This window comes from Mytilus trossulus, chromosome 11, assembly GCF_036588685.1.
Source record: "Mytilus trossulus isolate FHL-02 chromosome 11, PNRI_Mtr1.1.1.hap1, whole genome shotgun sequence".
In the NCBI taxonomy this organism is placed as follows: domain Eukaryota; kingdom Metazoa; phylum Mollusca; class Bivalvia; order Mytilida; family Mytilidae; genus Mytilus; species Mytilus trossulus.
Window position 1 is genome coordinate 26,787,828 of NC_086383.1, and position 25,305 is coordinate 26,813,132.

The 25,305-nt window shown below is 33.2% G+C and overlaps 2 protein-coding genes across 2 annotated transcripts in view; one reads left to right on the plus strand and one right to left on the minus strand.

The window, feature by feature from the left end:
• Positions 1 to 25,305, plus strand: part of LOC134690938 (nucleolar protein dao-5-like) — a 358,745-nt gene that overhangs the window by 195,965 nt on the left and 137,475 nt on the right. The gene's annotated exons all lie outside the window — the stretch shown is intronic.
• On the minus strand, positions 16,539 to 25,028 carry LOC134690935 (uncharacterized). The gene is made up of 4 exons (XM_063551106.1): positions 24,954 to 25,028; positions 20,030 to 21,392; positions 19,051 to 19,269; positions 16,539 to 18,223 (listed from the first exon to the last, which is right to left on the minus strand). Exons 1-4 carry the CDS (start codon positions 25,001 to 25,003, stop codon positions 17,690 to 17,692), a joined length of 2,166 nt encoding a protein of 721 aa, XP_063407176.1. The 5' UTR covers positions 25,004 to 25,028; the 3' UTR covers positions 16,539 to 17,689.

Genomic DNA, 25,305 nt, shown 5'->3' on the forward strand with positions numbered 1-25,305 from the left:
TTTTGGAATTTTGGGTCCTCAATGCTCTTCAACTTTGCATCTGTTTGGTTTTATAACTATTTTGATCTGAGCGTCACTGATGAGTCTTGTATAGACGAAACGCGCGTCTGGCGTATTACATTATAATCCTGGTACCTTTGATAACTATTCACACAACTGGATCGATGCCACTAATTGTGGACGTTTTGTTCCCGAGGGTATCACCAGCCAAGTAGTCAGCACTTCGGTGTTGACATGAATATCAATTATACGGTTATTTGTATAAATTTCCATAAATTGATGTTGAACTGATGTTCAGGTTCCTCCTTAGAACGTTTAGTGCGCTATTAACTTTCTTGCATATGTTGTTGATATGCATATCCCATTTAAGGTTGGAACTGATGGTAACCCCCAGATATTTTGCTGCTATTACATGTTCTAACGAATGATAGTGTAGTAAAATATGATTGTTTTTTTTTAATTTCTGGTGACTGAAATTACATTGCACTTATCTGGGTGGAATGCCATTTTCCACATAGTTTCCACGATATCAGTGTGTCAAGATCTTTTTGTAACCTTGATGCATCGGAATTTGATTGTATTGCCAAATTAACTATTGTGTCGTCTGCGAAAACTCGTTCTGTAGATGTTAGACCACTAAGTTGGAATGTCATTAATATAGTACAAGAAGAGATTCGTTCCAAAATTTTATCCCTGTCGAACCCCTGACTCAACTACAACATACTCAGATTTTCCCCTCTAGAACTACTGTCTGTTTGCGAGTTAAGAACATTTTGTATCCAGTAATTTAATTCATCCTGTATCTCGTAATAGTGAAGCTTATTAGTTAGACTATGGAACGCCAACACTGTCTTGTTATGACCATTTTCATTATATGATGTGCAAACATCATTATACTATGTGCAAACATACTTATATAATGTGCATATATACTCATATGATGTGCAAATATACTTATATGATGTGCAAATATACTTATATGATGTGCAAACATTCTTATATGATGTGCAAACATTCTTATATGATGTGCACACATTATTACATGATGTGCAAATGTACTTATATTATGTGCAAAGATCCTTATATGATGTGTAAATATACTTATATGATGTGCAAAGATCATTATATGGTGTGAACATATCATTATATGATGTGCAGTTTCCCTTATATTACGTGCAAACATCTGAATATGATGTGGTTGTGTCATTATATTATGTGGTTGTGTCATTATATTATGTGCTTGTAATTTTATATTATGTGGTTAGGTTTACTTCATCATATGATGTCGAAACGTCATTATATGATGTGCTTTCATCGTCGTTATGGTCAATGAACATGATTACGATAAGAATGATTACTGTCTAACGGCATAACTGATTCTGATCTGCTTCTGTAAACTATTAACCCGGCTCAAATATGTGTCTATCGCTAGCGAAAGTGCAATTTATAATGAAAAGGAGACAAAGCAATTTAACAAAATCAACGTTTCAAACATTTCGGTTGATGATTAAAATCAGTTAATACAGGAGCTTGTTGACGAAATCTCCGGCTGTGAAGAAAATTATAACAAATCAGAGCCTTTTATAACTTGCTATTCGGTTTAAGCATAGGCTCCGTGTTGAAGGTCATACTATTACCTATAATTGTTTCCTCTTACAAATTATGACTTGGATGGAGAGTTGTCTCAGTGGCTCTCATAACACATCTGCTTATTTCTATTCATTACAAAAGACACCATTGAAATCACAGTCTGTTTCAAAAATATTTCATTGAGCCGCAACTCCTCTAAAACCATACCAAGTCGGAAATATGTGTGATAGGACTTTTAAATTGTCTTTGAACCAATCGTTTTTCCACAGAAAACGCCAATTATGTGAGAAAATACCCGATTTCGAGGACTGCAATCTTAGTCGACGAAGTGCCCACTAAATGCGAAATGGCTATACGGTGCATAGTTGGAAATTATGAAAAATGAAAAAGTGGTATCTTTGCTAATGAGACAACGCTCCACAACAGAAAAAAATTACACAGAACAATGAGCACATATTGGCATATACAAAGTGTTTATTTTCAACTTATTTTAATGGAGATTTGTTTAATTGCTAATAAGATTCGGAAACAATAGTACAAGTATGTCAACAGATTTGGAGTAGCGTCAACGATTTCTGAGATATAAGGGGTTGATTCCTGATGAAGATTTAATTTTTCGTCCGATTAGATCGGATTTTACCTTTGTGGTACTTATTTTGATCCTTTTCGGTAATGGCAACGGATTTTACGAAGACGATTCAGTTATTGAGTTAAAAGGGAAAAAAACACTGAAAATCACACTTTGCCACCCTTTACCAATTTAGGGTAATTAATATTTTTATGAATGGTGACGCCCGTCTTTTGCATTTTGTTCCTCTTTTTCGTCTCTTTAAAAAAATAGAATAAAAAGCATTAACTTTGTCATTACTGTGTCCACCTTATTACTGTGTCATCACTCTTTGTTTCAACACTTGCCCACTCGCTGGCGTCTCCTTGTATCATCGGTTCAGCGGATATAGGTACTAACCAAGGGTTCTTGATCGATTTTTCTTCTGACACGGTACGAAAATGTTTGTTTTGTTTACATTATATCAATGTGTACTTCAATCTAAACATATTTGTTGTTTCAAGAAATGATTTGATCGTAGGTTGGTGATTAGAGAAATCTCACTATTTGCCCAAAACAAGTATCCTTACTAAAACATGTGCAAATACTTGTCCAAGAAGTTGGCGCTCGTCTCATCCGACATGATTATATATTCATTGCAACTCTTTTTCTGATAGAAGGCCACTGTTTGTACGTAATAAGTATAGCTGTTTCAATAATTGGCATTGAAATATTTTGTACATATGTTATTTTTCGATATTTTATTCCGACAAGAAGCGTTGTGTATAGCTGACCACATGAATCCCTCTGTACGGTGCATAGTTAAATGAATGTACGGTATATAGTTTTTCATGCTTCGAAGTACCTACAAAGCTATATCCGCTGTACCGATGATACACGATAGTAATTATAATTCGGAATACTTTGCTTGCTTGTGACAATGGTGTTCAACAAGGAGAAAACTTATCACCTTTCCTATTTTATTTACTTTTGATTGACTATTGACTAAAATAATTTCTTAGTGACTAGAAATATTACATGGCTTTACAGAACTATACCAGAAGATCTGGAAAGAGAATTAGAAATATATCTTAAGTGTTTTGTTATATTGTTTGAAGACGATACGGTGTTGTTGGCTGAAACAGCACAGGACCTGCAGACTCAACTCAATGATTTCCATGATTATTGTAAGGCTTGGAACCTGTAAAGAAAGTTGTCAAAATTAAAGTCTTAGAGTGAGGTTTTTTTTTGGACGGAAGCCAAAAAATTTCCGATTTTCTTACAATGATACTAACATTGAGATGATAAAACAATATAACTATTTGGGAATTGTTGTTACTAAACGGGAAATTTCAATATGACAAAAACATTTATCTGATAAGGCTTTAAGCCATGTACGAAAACTTGAAACCATGAAGGATGTATAAGATTTCTGTAAAATGTCAACTTCAGCTTGTTCGTTTATAAACAAATATATAAACACGTGTGTTTGTCCTCCAGCTGGCTTATAAATAGTTATTATTTTATCTCTGTATACTGATGTCATACATTGACATTGCTATTATATAGATTAAGAGGCCATACGTATACCGATATGTATGATTGATTGACTGTTATTTAGCGCCACTTTCAACACTTTCATGCTATTTCGTGGCGTTGACTTTATATTGGTGGAGAAAGTAGAAGTGCCAGGAGAAACCCCATGACCTTCGTTTGGAAAACATACAATTCTGGTCAATTAAGATTGGAATCGAGCTTACCTGCCACGTGCGGGATTTGATATCGCACACCTAAGTGTTGACATGCTAGTGATACAGCAGTTCGACTACTTATAAAAAAGACGAAATGGTATGACTAAAGAGACAACTCTCATCAAGAGGTCAAAATGACACAGAAATTAACAAGTACAGTTCACCGTACGGCCTACAACAATGATCAAAGCCCATACCGCATATTCAGATATAAAAGGCCACGAAATGACAATGTAACCACAGTCGCGGATCCAGAAATTTTCATAAGTGGGGGCTCACTGACTGACATAAGAGGGGGCCCGCTCCAGTCACACTTCAATGATTCCCTATATAAGCAACCACATTTTTTCCCAATAAAGGGAAGGCACGGGGATCCCTTGGCCCCCCTAAATCCGCCTCTGAACCCCTCGATCACCGAGCGCCACTTGCTTTCACCCGAAATGGATTAAAGGAGATATGGAATGAACCTGAACTCGGTGTATTACATTAACGTGCAGCTTTTTATCATGTTTTTGTGCATATATTTCACAGTTTCAACTATAGATGATTATGGGTGGATTCTTGAGGTCCAGCAGCAAATTGATATATGCATATTCGTACAAGAACATGTTAATGTGATATGATATGAACCCTGTTTTGTACTAGACCGACACCCTGAGCATGATTTTTTAACATGCTAGTTTAAAAGGTAGCATTCCGAAGGAAGACATGTATATCACCTTTCCCGGACACATTTTTCTGATTCCGAGGCGACCAGCTTTTGCTCTTAATCCTTAACACCGCGCGCTTAAATAATTAGCTGGAAAGCAGCATGTAAATAATAATTCTAAAGTCTTTGGTTTTGACCCGGCCGGGGTTCGAACCCACGACCTCTCTTACTCAAGGCGAACATGCTACGACGAAAGTACCACCACTAGACATACAGTAACCCGCAATATAAAAGGTTTCATGGGAAGCGGCTCATATACTAGTATTCACATCTAAACTCAATTAAACAGGGCAAAATACCGACCATTGATGTTTTAATGTGAGGGTGGGGGCAAGTTGTTTTGTAAAAGTTGGATTCTAAATATCTTGAAAGAGATTTTATCTAATTCAGAAGGGAAGCGAAATAGTTTTTTCAATTTAAAATGAGGAAAATATAAAACAATGATGAAACTTAAAAAAAACAAAACATGTTTTTTGTTGTTTTTTTAATTTCGAAAAAGGAAATACACGTGCTCCTTACCACAAACTAGAGTCGGTGTCTTATACATTTATTTATTAATATATAATGTATAGATCATCTGTTTCAGCTTTGAATACAAGGATCTGACAACACGTCATTTTATTTTCTGTCCTTGTATATATTACATCAGCCAATGACATTTCAGCCTTCAAATTTTTGAAGGTGTGTATCTATCCAACAAAACCAGAGAATTGAGCGTTTTTAATCTGGTGTCTAAATGAACTTAAAACACTGCATTTTTTTTTACTGAGACCTGTTGTTTTCTTACATATAGAGAGTGGTGTTTTGAATTTTTTCAAAGTGTAGATTTAAGGCAGCTTTTTTTTAAATTTGGTTTTTATCCTGGTAACATAATAGATTTTAAAAAAAAAATAGTGCAATGTGTCTGAATATACTCTATATTAAAGGGGTAGTTTTGGTATTTCAGAGTTTTGTTGTTTTATTGGCTATTATCTTGATAACTAATAATAGAGACTTTTCAGAGTTTTGTTGTTTTATTAGCTATTATCTTGATAACTAATAATAGAGAAACCTTTTCTTGCAAGGTGTAGACAAGAACATATATAATCAAAGTACTGCAGTATGAAAATTGTTTGCGACTTCATGGAACTAGTTTATTTTTATGTTGCACTGTTATACCACTATCCCAGGTTAGGAGGAGGGTTGGGATCCCGCTAACATGTTTAACCCCGCCACATTATTTATGTATGTGCCTGTCCCAAGTCAGGAGCCTGTAATTCAGTGGTTGTCAATTGTTTTTGTGTTACATATTTGTTTTTTTGTTCATTTTTTTTACAAAAATAAGACCGTTAGTTTTCTCGTTTGAATTGTTTTACATTTACTTATCGGGGCCTTTTATAGCTGACTATGAGGTATGGGCTTTGCTCATTGGTGACGGCGGTACGGTGTTAATGTTACTGTCATTTTGGTCTTTTGTGGATAGTTGTCTCATTGGCAATCATACCACATATTTTTTTTATATTAGTTTGGATTTGCCGTTAGTGGTTTTATTAATATTTACCACACCTTTATTCAATAATAGTACCAGATGAAAAATTATCTGCTAGAAAAAAATTGAAACTAAATTTTCAGGTTTTACCAATTCAGATGAGCGAAACGAGGCGTAAAGATTGATGCCTACGGTTGACGAAGAATTCGCCATAACATTATACCGCGGCAAATTTTTAACTATATAAAATTGAATGCAACTTTTCCTATCCCCTCTTTTTTTTGGGTTACAAATGACCGGTTCCTTATATCAGACATTACTCTATCAGAGTCCAATTTATTCCCAATTGTTTGTGTCTATCTTGAGAATATATAAAGAGAAACTCGAACAGCTAACATGATCAGAAAGGCAGTATTTACATAAATGAAAATATTAAACTTCGTGTATTATCTTCTTATAGAAAAATTGCTAACGTTAGGTATACCGAAATTGACAAATATAATGCCTTCCTTCGTTAAAACGATCATATAGCATGACATAAAAGAATTATTTATTCAATTCAATAACCTTAACCGTATTGTAGACTCCGTATGTTTATTATTAAAGATTTGCGATTTAAACAAAACTTTGCAATTCATATATATTTTTACAATTTTCCAACAATATCAGATGTGATTTTTTTTTGCATCTTAAAACGAGGTAATAACATGCCATGGTTTATCTCAAGTCTCAACCATTTTACAAACGGTAGCAATATATTTGATCCTAATTAGTAGTAACGGTTACTCCGCAGAAGCAGATCGGAATCAGTTATGACGTAGACAGCAATCATTCTAATCGTAATCATGTTCATTGACCATAACGACGACGAAAGCACATCATATAATGACGTTTCGACATCATATAATGAAGTAAACATAACCACATAATATAAGATTACAAGCACATAATATAATGACACAACCACATCATATAAAGATGTTTGCACGTAATATAAGGGAAACTGCACATCATAATTTTTTTATAATGATATGTACACATCATATAAGTATATTTGCACTGCATATAAGTATATTTGCATTTCATATAAGGATCTTTCAACATAATATAAGTATATTTGCACATCATATAAGGATCTTTCAACATAATATAAGTATATTTTCACATCACATAAGATTTTTTGCACATCATATAAGTACATTTGCATATCATATAAGTATAAATACGCATCATATAAGTATGTTTGCACATCATATAATGATGTTTGCACATCATATAATGATGTTTGCACATCATATAAGGATATGTGCACATCATATGATGACAAGTGCCCATGATATAAAGGTAAATACACATCATATAAAGGTAAATGCACAACATATAATGAAAAAAGGGCATAATTAGACAGTGTTGGCGTTCCATATTAGACAATAATGTGAAACTTTATCGAATGCTTTAGAAAAATCCATGATCAAAATATCTGTTTGTCTACCGTTTTCCATGTTAAGTTACACATCGTCTATAAATTCTAGTATAGTTGTCTTTCGCAGGATCGAATGTTATAGGGGATATACAATGTTGTGTTTATCTGCATGTTTCATGATGTGTTTAACTACGATGTGTTCTAAAAGTTTGCAACAAATAAATGTGAGTGATATAGGACGGTAGTTTTCAAGGGTTATAGTTTTGGCCTTTTTTGTATACAAGATAGAAATGGGCAGTTCACCAGTGATCTGGTACAACACCTGTTTCAACTGATTTCTCAAAGACAATGCTAAGTGTTGGTGCAATTAATTTCATGTGAAAGTACTTTTCAAAATCTTGGTCTTATATCTGGTCCTGCTGCTTCGTTTGGATTTAAGTTATGTTAAAGTTTTTTTTAAAGCTTCTGCTTTTATGATTAATTTTGATATGGGTGGAAAAGGAGTATTCTTTGGCAAGTTTCCATTTGACAAATTATGTATGGGAAATATTAGATGCTGGTGTGAATACAGACTGGAATTGTGAGTTTAGTGCTCCAGCTTTTTTGTGGATCAGTTAAGGGTTTTCCATTTTGTTTAATTCCAATAATTCCACATTAATGAGTTTTGTTTATGGTTAATGTAGGTCCAAAAAAATTTCATAGTGTAAAAATGTGTTTCATCTTGTAGTGGTTATATGATGCTTTCAATGTATTCCCAGTATGATTTTCGCATACTTTTCTGTACCTGGTGTTTAACCTCACTGAGGTTTTCAGCTAGTGATGCATTCCCGGATATTTCTGATTTTTTTCTAATGAGCCGTTTTGTTTCCATTGTGATCCATTGGTGACCGTCCTTTGTTTTTGCTGTTTTATGTGGGGTGTGATCTTTCACTGCTTTTGTAATTGTTGTTTTAAAACTGTTCCACATTTCATTTACACAAAGATGTTGCTGGTTTTCAAAGAGATATTTAAATAAGGTGTGTATGTCTTGTTTTATTGTGCTCCAGTTTCCTTTTTCTCAACACTAGGCGTGACCCGGTCAACCAACCAACCAAGATGACCGCCATGGCTAAAACAGAACATAGGGGTAAATTGTATTTTTTGGCTTATAACTCCAAAACTAAAACATTTAGAGCAAATTGACGGGGTAACATTGGTAATCAGCTCATGATCTATTTGCCCTGTAAAGTTTCAGATAGATCGGACAACCCGTTGTTTGGCTGCTGTCCCTGAATTGGTACTTTTAAGAAAATTTTGCTGTTTTTTGGTTATTATCTTATATTTTGTTATAGACATGATAGATAGAGATAAACTGTAAACAGCAATACTGTACAACAAAGTAAAACCAAGAAATAAGTCCTTTAGAGTCCTTTGTTAACAAATTTCATAAAATTTGTAATTTTTTACTAATAGATTCCACTGAAACTATTGGGCCTAGTTCATTATAGATAGAGATAAATGTAAACAGCAAGAATTTTCATTAAAATAGATGTACAAACACATAATCATCACCAATCCATCTGCTTCCTTTGTTTAATATTCACAAAGACCAAGGTGAGCGACACAGGCTCTTTAGAGCCTCTAGGTTATATAGTGGAATTATTTTTGACTTTTGTTTAAGTTTTGATAAGCTATTGCAAATTCGGCAAACACAATATCATGATCAGATAGGACAGGAATAACTTTAACACGCTGTACTTGGTTGGTAAGTTTGTAATTATCAGATCAATAATATTGTCTTTACGTGTAGGGACATCAACAATTTGTGTGAGACATGTGTCGTCAAGTGGGTCGCCAAAGAAGAAATGCAGATGTGGATAAGTAGTGTTTTGTTTCAGTGATCTGGGGTCTGTTGTTTAACTTGTCGTTAGTGCTAACGTGTTGTTAATTTTTTTTATCATTCGATTAAAATACTTAATCATATGATTGGTGTGTTGTTCAACTTGTCGTTAATTTTAACGCTGCGTTAACAAGGCTAAATTGCAATTGACAGTGTTGATTGCAAAAAACTAAACGTACGCTGAGACGGGCCACATGTTATTGTGCGGAACCATTCAACAAATTATGACGAACAGCTTTCATAAATAATAAATGTTACCATAGCATTAATGTACAGGCCATAATTGATTTTCAAAGCCAGTCTTTGCTAATTTCCCCAAGTATTACCACATTCAGTAGCGCCCTTGGCCTAGTCCTTACTGTTTACGCAGGTAAATTCTGATGAGTGAATTCGTCCTACAGATATCTCGGACCTTACGTTTTTTATCTTTACATGGAGTTTTTAAACATTGTATATTGTTTTACCATTTAGTAAAGTTTATGAGCCATGAGGATCCAAATCATGGGCGGGTCCAGCCACTTTGGGGGGTTCCAACGTAGCCCAGATTAAAAAGGGCCGTTTCAAACCTCACGTCGCCTTTCAAAAACTTTGATTGTCAAATAAAACGGGGCTTCAACCGCCTGACTCCCCCTTAGGCCTAGGATCCGCAACTACAAATATTTATCATGAAAATGTTCTGCCATCAGTGGTTTTTTATTAGTGATTAGGTATTTAAAGACTGAGTCAATAAAACGTCTCACATTTCTCACATTAAACCACCGTTGGGAGAGAGGTACAACACTGTATGATTTATGTGGCAAGTGTTGTTTTTTCCGGATCATAACAGAATGTATGTTTGATTTTGTTTAACCGACTCATCTTTGCTTCTCCGGTTAGTCTGAGTAAGAAATAATAAAGTATAAATGATCATAAAATGCATCAAATTGAATATTAAAAAATATAGAGCGTGCAAATATCTCATAGAGCAAATAACACGGATAATTTATATTGACCATTTATTATATGGTTGTGGTCTTCAGTGGCGACAATTACATGCAGGTCATCGGTTCCGGAGAACCTGTGATCACCGCTAGTTTGTTAATGGGGTTCGTGTTGCTTATTCTTCAGTTTTCTATGTTGTGTGTGCTGTTGTTGTCTATTTGTCTTTTTCTGTTTGTAAAAGCGTTGTCAGTTTATTTTCGATTGATGAGTTTGACTCCCCCTTTGGTGTCTTTCGCCCCTCGTTCATGAATTAATTTCACTTTACTATGGATAAAATCCTAATCCACGAATGGGTCCCGGTTATGGGTGCAGTAGAAGGTCCACCGGAGTGTTGATAGAGGAACTCTTGGTAGATGGAAAATTCAGGGTCAGAATTCATAGAACAGACATGGGGCAGTGGCAAATGTTTCATGCATATTTTGATCACACATAGGGTACTCCCTGGCACCGAATGTTTCCCCCCAAAAAACTTAAATCTATTTCTCTTCTATCTGCCTTCAGACTCAATGTTTTCAATTTAAGTTTCATGTTCTATATTCTATATTTATGTATATTCTTATGTAATCCCAAGGTGAAAAATAACTTGATACAGGAATATATTAATAATAAATATCTTGGAGTTTAGCTATTTATTTTTGTCCGGGTGCGGATCAACTCCACGCAGACATAATGCGTGCGTATCACGACACTGTAGATTTTCTTTTTAAATGAAGACAGTTATTGTCATGACGTTCATAAATAGATCAGTTAGAAAGCAAGGTTTGAAGTTTAAGTATTCTGGAAAATAGAGAGAGCAAAAGTTCCGCAAAGGTTTTTCTTTTTCAGTTTAATTCCAAAAAAAAAACATTAGACAAATTGTGATTAGTCTTTCTTCTTTTTTTTTATCATGTGAATTATTATGTAAAAAAATCCAGTGGCAAATACTGCATGCCTTTATATAACGGAAAAGAATTAAGAGAATGTATTTCAAACAAGAAGCTAAACTTTTTGCCACAAAAAATAGATACATAATCATAATTCACAGTTATTTTATCCACAGTAAGCAGCCATTTTTATTGATCGGTTGTAGCACAATCACATCAAATGGTAAAAAAAACCACACAATAGGTCCAAGGACACAGTTATTGTCCTTTGGTTTTCGTTAGTTAGTCCCTACTGTGAACAGAGTATACGTTGCATTTTTATTTGATACACTTTCACAATTTATTTCTTGATATCTAATGCATGAAATATTAAGTAGGGGGATGTTATAACATGTTATAAAAATGTGGGTGCTGAATCATTATGTTAACATGGTTAAGGTGTGATTTGGTCGGTTTAGAAATTGTCAATTTTAATTAAGTAGGAAGCTGTCATATAGAGCTGGTAGAAGTTTCTATCAATTTGATATTATTTGTCTCACTAGTAGTACACTACACTGTAAAAATCTTTTTGAGGAAAAGCAGGTGCGATTTTTTTTAATTTGAATTTATTATCTTAAAGAAATGCACTACGAAATAACTGTCTTCTTGGGCCAATATCCATATGGACCAAATAAACATCTTCAACATTTGGATGTGCCTATAATTCAGTTGGTGCATGTCGCTTGTTGCTATAGATATCACTTTTTTACGTTGTTATTTTTGTACATGAATATATAACATTGTATAACAATGTATAAATAGATCCATTTTGTTACATCTTGTGATCAATTTTATTAGCAATCGCCAATGGCAGTCATCAGGGTTAAAGAACATCAGTTGTTCGACCTGTTAGTCAAATGCGTTTTGTTTAAAAATACTTTTTCACTTTTTTGGTCTTTTGGAAAATGTTGTTTGTGCTGTATTTATACCCTTCTACAACACAATTTGTTATACATGCACACGTATAAAAATTGCAGATTTTATCCAGCGCAATCATAGGTTTGAACGCAGTTTTCAATTTAGACTCTTTACATTTTTTTGTTTGGACTCTTAAAATTCAAGAGTATATTTAAAACTGACGGTACATTTTATATAGCCTTCCAAATACCGTTTCGATCTCTAACATCAATGAAGAGACATTTATTGTCGAAATCCGGATCTGGTGTACAAGAAACATATTGACACCTTATGTGTGTGGCATGACATCGTGGCCACAAGTTCTGTTTTCTGTTTTTTAGTATTAAATTTATATTAAGATCCATTTTGGTACATCTAGTGCTCCATTTTATTTGGCAATCGCCAATGGCAGTCAGCAGGGTTAAAGCACATCAGTTGTTCGACCTGTTAGTCAGATGCGTTTTGTTTAAATATACTTTTTCACTTTTTTGGTCTTTTAGAAAAAAAAAAGTTGCTCTATGTAGAACTTCTACAACGAAATTTGCTTTACATGCACACGTAAAAAAATTGCGGTTTTTATCCAACGCAATCATAGGTTTGAACGTAGTTTTCAATTTAGACTCGTTATATTTTATCGTTTGGCATTAATCATTTTTCCCCTCCGGTTCATATGATCCGTCCATCCTATATTGACTCAAAAATTCAAGAGTCTATCTGAAAATGAAGGTACATTTTATATCGCCTTCCAAATACCGTTTCGATTCCTTACATCACTGAAGAGACATTTATTATCGAAATCTGGATCTGGTGTACCAGAAAAATATTGACACCTTATATGTGTGGCATACCATCGTGGCCACAAGTTAATTGTTTTATGTTTAGTATTTAATTGATATTTAGATCCAATTTGTTACATTTTGTGATCAATTTTTTTTTGGCAATCGCCAATAGCAGTCAGCAGGGTTAAAGAACAGCAGTTGTTCAACCTGTGAGTCAAATGCGCTTATTTTACATATACTTTTTTCTTTTTTTGGGTGTTTTAGAAACTGTTTTTTGTGCTGTATTAAGACCGTTCTACAACGAAATTTGTTGTACATGCACGCGTATAAAAATAGCGGTTTTTATCCAACGCAATTATAGGTTTGAACGTTGTTTTCAATTTAGACTCTTTATATTTTCCCTCCGGTTTATATGATCCGGTCATGATATATTGACTCTTAAAAATCAAGAGTCTATCTAAAAATGAGGGTACATTTTATATCGCCTTGCGAATACCGTGTCGATCCCTAAAATCAATGAAGAGACATTTATTGTCGAAATCCGGATCTGGTGTACTAGAAAAATATTGATACCTTATGTGTGTGGAATGACATAGTGGCCACAAGTTCAATGCTTTCTGTTTGGTATTAAATTTATATTAAGATCCATTTTGGTAAATCTTGTGATCAATTTTATTTGGCAATTGCCATTGGCAGTCAGCAAGGTTAAAGAACAGCAGTTGTTCAAACTTTCAGTCAAATGCGTTGTGTTTAAATCTACTTTTCTGTTTTTTTTGGTCTTTTAGAAAATCGCCTGCACTGCATCCGTCCCGCTAGACCACACGACCACCTGGGCTCTCCAAAAAAGAGCTTTCGGTGGGCATGTGTTACTTTTCCACGTCAGTTTTAATCTAGCGGCGTACTACAGTACATGATATATAAGGCATTAAGATGATATATATATATAGTTATATTCTTAGACATTTATATAATTTTAATTCAGTAACTGTATCAGTTTATTTTCACAAACTGATCCACGCTTAATTAGATTGAATGTTGATTGTTGCTATTTTTAGACATTATATATATACATGATATATATATATAAACACACGATGTCTGACTTGCAAACAAATACTGGATACCCAGACTTTTAACAGTCACTCCACTGGCACAGAATACACCATATTTTGCAATGTTAATTGCAAGACTTCAAATGTTGTGTATCTCTTACAGTGTAAATGTGGTAAACAGTATGTTGGCGAGTCAGAACAGCCGTTTCACAAACGAATGAACAGCCATCGTAGCGACTACCAATGCAAGCCAGACCTCCCTCTCAGTCGACATTTGAGATCCCCTGGCCACACTAAGGCAGATCTCAATCGACTGACCATTAAAATCATTGACCACAACTCTGCTTGGCCTAAGGAGGATAGACTCGCTCGGGAAAGATTTTGGATACGAAAATTAACAACTTTGGCACCAAATGGGATAAATGAAAAGATGTAGTTCGACTCCGTGTAGTGCTTCACATTCAGGTTATATTACTTATTAATACAGTCTCTGTTTCTTTTTCTTAACCTTTTTCATTTGTTAAATACATTTGTTGAAGATACCAATTTAAATTGCTTAATTTTTTGAGGGATGTATAAGTTCATAGCCACAATCTTCTAATTATACTTAGTAAAAAAATATTATTACATTTTTACGGCCGTTTGTTCACGATGTTTAAATATTCAGACTCTGTTGTAACTACTTTACTCTCAATTTCAAATATTTAGATCGTTCAGTGCTGTCTATTTGGTAATTTTACAGACGTTATCATGCGTATACATGTTATATCATCATAATTGTCGTTACCGATACAGTTTTAGAATTGTGCTAGTTCACATCGCACATTATTATTTGTATTTAAAGCATATATATGAGCTCTCTGTTGTAATAAACCATATAACCTATGTCATGTTGACATTTTTTTTTTAGAATGGTGCAAGCGTCTTTACTGATGTTCGGTTTGACTTTTTTTATTGTATAAAATTCAAGATTTAGTAAAAGTTTAATCTAACGAGACTCAAAGATGATTCATTTCACCTCAGAATCTGACTGACGAAGGATATCTGTTATCCGAAATATTTATAAATAATTACATTTATAGTTACCTTTTTTTGTATTTGGAGTTGTTGTGTACACTTTTTTAGGCGTTTATATATATACATATATATATATATACAACTCGTCTAAACATCAACCCAACAATGTTAGATCTGTAAATTTGCTTTCGCAAATTTTTGGTTTTTCCCTCGCCGGGATTCGAACCCATGCTACTGTGATATCGTGACACCAAATCGCCTGCACTGCAGCCGTCCCGCTAGACCAAAAATTTGCGAAAGCAAATTTACAGATCTAACATTGTTGGATTGATGTTTAGACGAGTTGTATATACATTATGTACACAGCCATGTATCACCATCATTGATGGCGATCCGATGGATACATCTATTGTAGAGTTGTCACTGACTCAGACGTCCCGCTAGACCACACGACCACCTGGGCTCTCAAAAAAAGAGCTTTCGCTGGCCATGTGTTAACGAGTCTAAAGGAGAAGGGTCATTAAGGGCCATTTTTGGCCCAATCTCAAAACTAGTGCTGTGAAGGATTTCCTGGTGAAACTAACATGACTTTGCCATAAAATGTTATTTTCTAACACTTTTGGCCATTTTTTCACCATTTTTGGGCAAAAAAGTAAAAAAATCAAGAAAAAGTGAGAATTTCTGGATTTGAGTAATAACAAATTTATTAAACACAAGTTAAATGTATCCAATAATGCATATGTTATATAACAACACCAACAACTATATCAGAGTTTTTAATTGACATTAAACTGCAATTAAATGTCTTTTTTGGGGCAAAAACCATTAAAAATATACATAAAATGAGGATTTCTGGGATTATTTAATAACAATCACTCCACAAATAGTTTAAATAACAAGTATGGTGCATATGTTTTGAATTGATACAGTTTACAATATCAAAGTTGTAAAAATACATAAGAATGCATTTTAAAGTCATTTTTTGGCAAAATACTGTAAAAATCTTCATAAAGTGAGGATTTCTGGGATAACTTAATATCAATCGCTACACAAATAGTTAAAACAAAAAGTATGGTACATATATTTTGAATTGATACAGTTCACAATATCAAAGAAGTAAAAATACATAAGAATGCATTTTAAAGTCATTTTTTGGCAAAATACTGTAAAAATCTTCATTAAATGAGGATTTCTGGGATTATTTAATAACAATCACTAAACAAATAGTTAAAACAAAAAGTATGGTGCATATGTTTTGAATTGATACAGTTTAAAATACCAAAGAAGTAAAAATACATAAGAATGTATTTTAAAGTATTTTTTTGGCAAAATACTGTAAAAATCTTCATTAAATGAGGATTTCTGGGATTATTTAATAACAATCACTAAACAAATAGTTAAAACAAAAAGTATGGTGCATATATTTTGAATTGATACAGTTTACAATTTCAAAGTTGTAAAAATACATAAAAATGCATTTTAAAGTCATTTTTTGGCAAAATACTGTAAAAATCTTCATAAAGTGAGGATTTCTGGCATTATTTAATAACAATCACTCCACAAATAGTTTAAATAACAAGTATGGTGCATTTGTTTTGAATTGATACAGTTTACAATATCAAAGTTGTAAAAATACATAAGAATGCATTTTAAAGTCATTTTTTGGCAAAATACTGTAAAAATCTTCATAAAGTGAGGATTTCTGGAATAATTTAATAACAATCACTGCACAAATAGTTAAAACAAAAAGTATGGTGCATATATTTTGAATTGATACAGTTAACAATATCAAAGATGTAAAAATACATAAGAATGCATTTTAAAGTATTTTTTTGGCAAAATACTGTAAAAATCTTCATAAAGTGAGGATTTCTGGGATAATTTAATAACAATCACTGCACAAATAGTCAAAACAAAAAGTATGGTGCATATCTTTTGAATTGATACAGTTAACAATATCAAAGTTCATAAAAAATGCATTTGAAAGTAATTTTTTGACCAAATACTGTAAAAATCTCTCTAACATGAGAATTTCTGGAATCATTTAATAACAAACACTTAACCTGATACTAAAACAACATCAATTCATAGTTATCAAATCATTTTTGGTCAAAAAAACTATTAAAATTCTACAGCAATGAGAATATTAGGAAATAATTCGTCATACTTGCTTTGGTCTTTGAGATTATCATTTTGCTCATGAAAAATTGTCAAATCAAATACATAAGATTGCATTGCATGATCTACTCTCACTCTCTGTATAACATCTTTCCTGACTTAAACTAACTATAATTATGAAATTCAAATGATATCCTTATCAGATAAGACTTAAATTAAGTTCAACTTGAAATATATACCAGCATACAATTTGGTTGATTCACTACCTACTAGATACTGAAATGGACATTAGAATTACACAGAAATGTACAGTGTCGAACTTTCCATTAATCAATGACCAAATACTTAAGATGCAAAGAATTTAATGGACATGGAAGAGAAGTTTGATGTCTATAGACAGCAACAACAAATAGATGCAAAACAATGACAAAAGTTCATCATACTTTCATTGAAGCAATTTATGCAAAATAATTCTGAATATAATTAAATATAGAGGGAAGATCATTTTATATACATGTACATAAATATTATGCATATTCAGTGGCTGACAGTGAAATAAAACACATGCTAAAGCTGTTACTCTTCAATACCACTTGCTTCACTATCTGAGTCCTCAATCTCTTCTGGTACATTGGATGCATCCTCTAAATACATTGACCAGTTCTTAATATTGCGAACGGAATCAGCATACCTAGCATATCCTAAGTACCACAGTACTGATGAAACATGAGCACAAGCCCCCACAACACGAGCACCAGCCTTGCATTGACAATACCACCCCTTAATTACTGCAGGCCCATACTCGATCCACAGCAAGTATAGTTTTGATGAGGTATGACGACTTTGGATTTTTACGCGCAGTATATCTGCTATCTCATCATTTAACATAATAATGTAGTCGCCATCCTCATCCAAATGTTCACAAGTGTAGCTTCTAGCTAGTTTGAGCTGATATACCCCAACAGTAATGTTTGTTAATTCTTCCTCAGACAGAGTGGGAAATCCTGCAACAACACTCTCTGCATCCATTTTTTTCCATGCTGCAATCCTTCTATCCAATTTCTCTTCCACCACTCTTTCAAACAAGGCATTCCCTTTGGATGCTAACATCTGGAAATAATGATAATACAACATAAGCAATTAAGAATAGTAATTAATTTAATTCTAGTTATTTGCTGGTATCTTGTACTGTTTGAATCCCAATATCATTATGATACCATTTAATATTTTATAATATATAATATAAAAAGAATTGAACATTTCCTGCTTGTTTCACGGCAAACACTAGTAAAAAAAAAAATCCCTGACAATGTGTGTATCAAATGTTTTAATCCTACGTAACAAATACAAATCAAGATAAATAAAAGATTCTCAGAATAGATGTGGGCAACCTGTGTTCCTGACTGTAAATTATAATGTGTGAAGCTCTAGAGTACTACATGTATTATGGGACAATATGACAACAAAATCAATTACCTGAGTATAATAATAATAATAATAATAATAATAATAATAATAATAATAATAATAATAAATTCTTTATTTAAAGAGGGTAAACGTGAGTAACTTACCAGAACACTATGCAAAAAATCATTGAATGTCTATGCAATAGATTTATTAACAGAATAACCACTTCCCTCAGTGGTGTGGCTTAACATTAATTTTATATACTGAACTAATATTACTGCAGTGTATTCCTACCCTGAATTTGTATAGTGAACATGCTCATTGCAGAATAATACTATCTTTATAGGCTTTAAATACTATATAAAATGTCCGGAGAACAAGCAGTGAGCCCTTAATGGTGGCATGTGAACTGAGTCATCAAATTCAGTTTAAACATTAATTCCAGATGTGTGAAACACCAGCGTAGTAATCATAAATAATGTAAATTATTCTAGAATTATATTGCTTCCTTGTATAAGTGCTTTAATTACCTTCATTTTAGCAGCAAGAAGTTGATCTTCTTCTTGATTTCCAGAATTCAAAGGAGGTTTGTATTTATTACAAATTGCAGCGACCAATTTTATGTCATCTCCAATGTGTGGTATCTGTGTGTTTGGCACAATATTTGCCAGGTACCGCCACAGCTTGAGTCTGCCATTTACAGACTCAACCACCCATCTTATTTTGGTTATCAACCTTGATGAATTTGCCTGAAATGTAAAATTGTAATTTATAATCCTAGCATTTTAAATTAGCTTAAAAAAACATTAATCATTAGGAAACTAGAAAATGTTGGTATCCACTTGGAATGCTTTTAATAAGATTTGGTAATTTGTACAACTACACATTGTGTCAGCTACCAATCAATTTCTACAAAAATCTGTACAATACTAGGTTTCAAAGAAGTTGTGCTGACAAAGCTGCATCAGTAAAATAATTTTTGAAATTTATTAGTTCAAAGGGGCATTACTCCCACATAATTCAGCTGACTAAAAAAATCCTTGTTAAATGGACATCTTCAAATTGAAAGGTATAGCTGCCTGCAAATGGGTAACTGGTTCATTATTGAAGATCATGTGGTACAAGCATTTAATTTCATTTTGTAATTAATTTAGTGAGTTGGTGATGTCTTCGTCACATTGATCCATAAATGTCTTTTTTCATGTTGCTGATTATAAGTTCCTAAAATTAGGATCAGTATTTAATACTGTAATATTGGAGGATACATAAATATAAGTAGTAAGCCTATGTGATTAACTGAAACATGAATTAAATATTAAATAGCTCATCGAGAAATCGTATGGTATACGTGTAACACAAATTATGTCTGTTAGTAAATATTGCCCTCTTTCACATTGATCATGCACATAAAAGTTGAGACCAAAAATAGTGAATATCTGTTGTCCCTTTTACAATGGGTCAAACAGACACTATTTTTAGGAGAGTTTTGTAGCTAACAAAAATTTATACCTCTTCTACTGTGTGCTGCTTCTGGCCCTTTTTAAGAAAAGAAGGCATCTTGGAATGGACCCCCATCTCCTCAAGAAAGTCAACAGCATCCCGAAATCCTCTGTCCACTATAAGAACGTCCCCTTCTGATATCCAATCTGTCATCTGCTCCATATTCAATTTAAAGTTATGTTTAATAATGTTGGCATCATTGTTCTTGTAATCAGCATGATATGGCCCTAACACTGATACAATATATCCTGTAGTAGATACAATAATCATTGGCTTAACTAAAGGTCGATTTTTATGAAGACTATATGACCGTCTTTGGAATTTAAAGTTATTGCTCTTTTGAATGTAGATGTAGGTACCATCTGCAACTAAAATGACAGGATTTTCAATTTCATTTCCAAATAATTCTTTTGCTAGAGGTCTTGTATGATTGTCTTTGATGTCCTGTCTGGAAATGTGCTGAAAGCCAAGATATTTGGGAGTGAAGTTGATGGAGAGTTCTTTTCTAGCTGTTGCAATTGCTCTTCTTATTCCAGTTTTGCCAATGTTAAAAAGTGTTGAGAGCATTGGGTATGACATTCCAGTTCTTAATCTGACAAGAAAAAGTGCTATGCATGTTCTTATGCTTCTGTTTTTTGTCTGTCTGATGGATTTGACATGTGAGATTAGGTCTTCAAAATTTTCTTTTGTAATGCCGGTAAGGTTTAGGAAATCGGAATCTTTGAGTGTGTTTTTGTTGTCAAAATCAATTCTTAAATTTTCATTTTTTAAAGCAATTGATCGGATATCAGTGATTAAAGCCAGCAGTTCTGTTTTGTTGAAAAATGTGGTTGATGATGTTGATAAACTTTTGAAATGGAGGATGGCTTGTTCATTGAGGCTTCCATCTGAATCAATGTGTGATGGACAGCAGCGTGCTCCTGACAATAGCAAATGACCAGTTGATAAAAATGCTTTGTGTCTATTTTCAGTTGATAAAGTCTGAAATTTGGATTTTCTGTCTTTGCAAACACAACATGAAGAATGGCTTTTCCCAGCTGATGTTATTGGTAGCTGTATTATTTTGGGACTTTTATTTAATGTAGTTTTTTGTTGTTTCTTTGCGGGAGGTTCATAGTCATCTTCTGATTCAGACAGTTGGTTTTCAGATTCCTCTTGGTTATCTTCATATCTTTTTGCCTGAGATTTACTTTTACGGTTAAATTGAGAGTAACATTTTATGCAGGTTACATCATTATCTTTGCATGAAATTACTTTGAAATGTTTTCTGTAGTTAGCATATGCAGGACCAGCAATAAATCTCCTTCTGTCTGGTTTTGTTCTTATTCCACATGCGATACAAAGATAGTCTTTAGGCCCTGTTCCAGGCATCCTATAAGAAAAATCAAATATTGCTCAATAGATGTTTAGAAGTGAAAAATAGAGTGTTCTTAGAACACAGATATCACATTCACACATTCATTTTCTATGTTAAATTGAACATGTTGAACATGAAATCGGGATCAAAACACTTATTTGGCAGTAAAATCAAAAAGATTATATCATAGGAAACAAGTGAACTACTTTTCAAGTTGATTGTACATTGACCAAAACTTTAACCTGAAGCAGACAGACAGAGGCAGCAATGTACTTTTGTGTTTTGATTTATGGTACCAAAAAAAGGTTAAAAAGTCTTTTTGTCTTTTGTTGTTATGATGTTCAAGTACCCCGCCACGTCCACTTGTATTTTTGCTTATCTGATGAGTTGAGCCTTTTTCAACTGATTTTTATAGTTCTATCTTATGTTGTATTTTTATACCACTGTCCCAGGTTGGAAAGGGGGGGGGGGGGGATCAATATTTAAACAACAATGCTCCATACAGTTCTTTGTTTAATACATTGTAAAATAAAGATTTCTTGTATTTGAAATTTGAATTCACATTAAATCATTATGACATAATGTGTGCTAGCATGTAATATTTCATGGTTTACATGCACTAATAAAGTCAAGTCATTGCAAAGTTTCAAATACCATGCATATAACCTTAGTCTAGAAAATGCCATGGTGGACACATAGCACTCAAAATTCGGGACTATATTATTCATTTAACTGATATATTATTTCAAAGCAAACTTTGAGTTATCGTTTTCACTTGAGTGTTCTAACCAGGATCAAGACTTGCAACTGCAATAATTGTACTGTTTGTGTTCAGGGATGGTTCCAACTATATGTCCCCATTCAAATGCAATGATTGTATACATGAGGTTTATGAGAAAAGAGTGTGACCATAAAGTTGAATTCAATATATAGCTGTATTTAAAATCGGGTTAATTATATGACCAAACACTTTTACTTGTGAAAATATAAACTTACACATGTTGACAATCCTCTTCATTGACGGCCATGTTCATAAACAGTGTAACAACTACATGTATCAATCATATATAAGTACTGTATAATCGAACTGAAATAAATAAAAAAAGCATAAGTTTTATGTAACACCACCTTATTTGCGTTGGATCCCTCAACTGAGTCAAACCCAACATAAAAAGGTCAAGATACATAAAAAACCTATCAGAACTGATAAATGGATACATGTACCTTCATACTTAACAGTGTTCTAGCTAGGATTTGAAAAGGGGAATATAACACGGAAATGTCATTTAATAAAGGACAATTCAATGTGTTGATGTCATTGATAAAAGGGCACTTGTGTAAACCTAATTATACATCATAATATACATGTAGCTAAGGTACTTTGGCATGATCAAGTTTCAATGAAATTATGTATTAAATTCTATCCTATTTGCACTATCATCATCAACACATGTACTCTTACACTGAAATAACTTAAATTAATTTTTTTAACACTCAGATTGGTTGTGAACTGGCCACTGCCTTTTTATATGAACATATTTTTTTTATATATAAAGAATGACTGGAAGTAGTTGTGTGCTTACATTCAACTAAGGAGCTGTTAAAGATATAGTTAAGTATATTAAAAGAGTGTTCAAGGCAACTTATCACTGAGATTTCAAATTATTACTATAATGCACTTTTAAATCATTTAATGGAAGTGAAGATGTAAAAAACAGTTTTCAAAATATTTTTTTTTATGTTTTAATGTAAAATAATTAAAATTTGATATGCATACAATTTGCATTTTATTTGTTATAAATTAAATCTTTTTTTTTTGGAAAAAGAGCATAAACTTTTCAAGAATTTTATTTTTATAGTTATAAAAAAAAGGGAGAGTAATGCATTTGTTTTGTTAAACATTATAAAGGGCAGCTCCCTGTCAATCCCTGTTCAAACTTTGTAGCTAGAACACTGCTTAATTCCCGAAGGGCTTACATCATCATGTATAAGAAATGCTTAATTTATTATTCAGGTACATGTTCAAGTACATTATTTTTAAGGTTATTTTTAAGGCAGATTCATAACTTCAATACCTATGCAAGTTTCATTTAAAATTGGTGGCATTTATTTCTGCGATCATGTTGTTTCTGAAAATTTGCACACGTTAAAAATACACGCTATAAATAGTATTTGTAATGAGCAAATTAATTTTCCTCTGCATTAGGGTTCCTCACATAGGTATGAAATGGTCAGGTTATTGAATTGGGGAAGTACAGGTACATGTATTGCTCAATTAATTGGTATCAATGCAATATGTGACATGTTCCTTATTAATGCCATCTATTAGTTTTACATTAGTTGTAGGTGCTTATAGCTAAAGGAAGGACATATTAGTACAGGAGTACATTGTGATTGTTTAAAAAATATTAAAACGCTAAATCCTTATTCCTGGAGAGATTGATTTTGTGGTTTGGGAAATATTTCTAGCCTTTCATTCCAGTGGCGGATCCAGGATTTTTCATAAGTGGGGGCCCACTGATTGACCTAAGAGGGGGCCCGCTCCAGTCATGCTTCAGTGATTCCCTATATAAGCCTCGGGCCCCCCCTAACTCCGCCTCTGCATTCAAGTAACATTACAATGTATATTGTCTCCTACAATCCAGGACTATATAAAAGAAAATGTGGTGTGATTGCCAATGGGACAAATCTTTACATGAGACCAAACCCCACAGAAATTAACAATTATAGGTCACCGTTTTGCCTTCAAAAATAAGCAAAGCCCATATTGCATAGTAAGCTACATGTATATTTTTGAAATGAAAACCAAATATAAATACATGTATGTATGGCAACAACAAACAACCAGATCCTAACTTGGGACAGGCACATACATAATGTGGCCAGAATACATGTCATGATGGTTGATTCCAAACCCTCAAGCCCCCTTTCCATAAGGAGTTCATTGGTGTGACAGTATCAATATAAAAACAAGTTATAAAAATTGGTTGAAAAGGACTTACTCATCAGATGGATAAAAAAAAATCTAACAAACCTGGGCACTGACACGGTCACACATGTATATCCAACAAAAAAAAGAATATGTACATATATATAATACAGATATGTTTTTGTTGTTGTTTGTTAAGAAGAGGTTAGTCTTAAAACAGTTATCAGTATTTGGCTAACCTCTACAAATACTGATGTTAAATTAGTATTTTATTGAAAGAAACGTGTGCATAAGTTAAAAATGTTTACAGACATGTATGTTTATTTCAAAATTGTACCCTTTTTATATAGGTAATATCCTCTCTCATTTTTCTTCTTTTGTTCTATACTTTTCCAAGGCTAATGATCTAATTACTTGTATTCTTATTTCCAGAATAATTAGGCAATTTTTGCACCGAAATACAGTTATAATCACCGCAATTGTGTTCTTTGAGGGAATAATTTTCAGCAATAATATCGATCCGATTCGAGGTTATGATTTAAGTTGATGTATTTTACCAAAATTACATTTTCTCCAGTTACTGAAGTAGTCAAAAGGACGTTGTCAACATAACATAATCACGTGTTTTGCATCCCATTATTTCTCACCTAACTCTACAGAGATTTTCATGTTGATTTCTGTTGTTGTCTGCTGTCATCTGTCAATCGTCTGCTTGTCATCTGTTTACTTCCGGTACATAATTTACAAAACTGACACGGATTTTTACAACAAAAAAACGGCGATTTTATTATTTTTCACTGTGGCCGCATGCGAGTTACAAAAGGAAACTTCGCAAATATCTTTCAAATAAAATTCCCAAACTCTCCATCAAATATTTTTCTGTAACTTGCATGCGGCCAAATTCAATTCGGTTGAATTCATGTCAAAATTTCCGGATACGAATGAATTCCGGCTACAAATGCACAGGTAAGTTCGAGTTATCTCGCTTGGTACGAGTTT

Excerpts from the sequence above, each read along its gene's own strand:
- LOC134690935 (XM_063551106.1), bottom strand. The coding sequence starts at position 25,003 with ATGACAGCAGACAACAACAGAAATCAACATGAAAATCTCTGTAGAGTT. Across the intron at positions 21,393-24,953 it reads GAAAATCTCTGTAGAGTTAG|GATGCCTGGAACAGGGCCTA; the intron begins GTGAGAAATAAT and ends TTTTTCTTATAG. Across the intron at positions 19,270-20,029 it reads AGCAGCACACAGTAGAAGAG|GCAAATTCATCAAGGTTGAT; the intron begins GTATAAATTTTT and ends TTTACATTTCAG.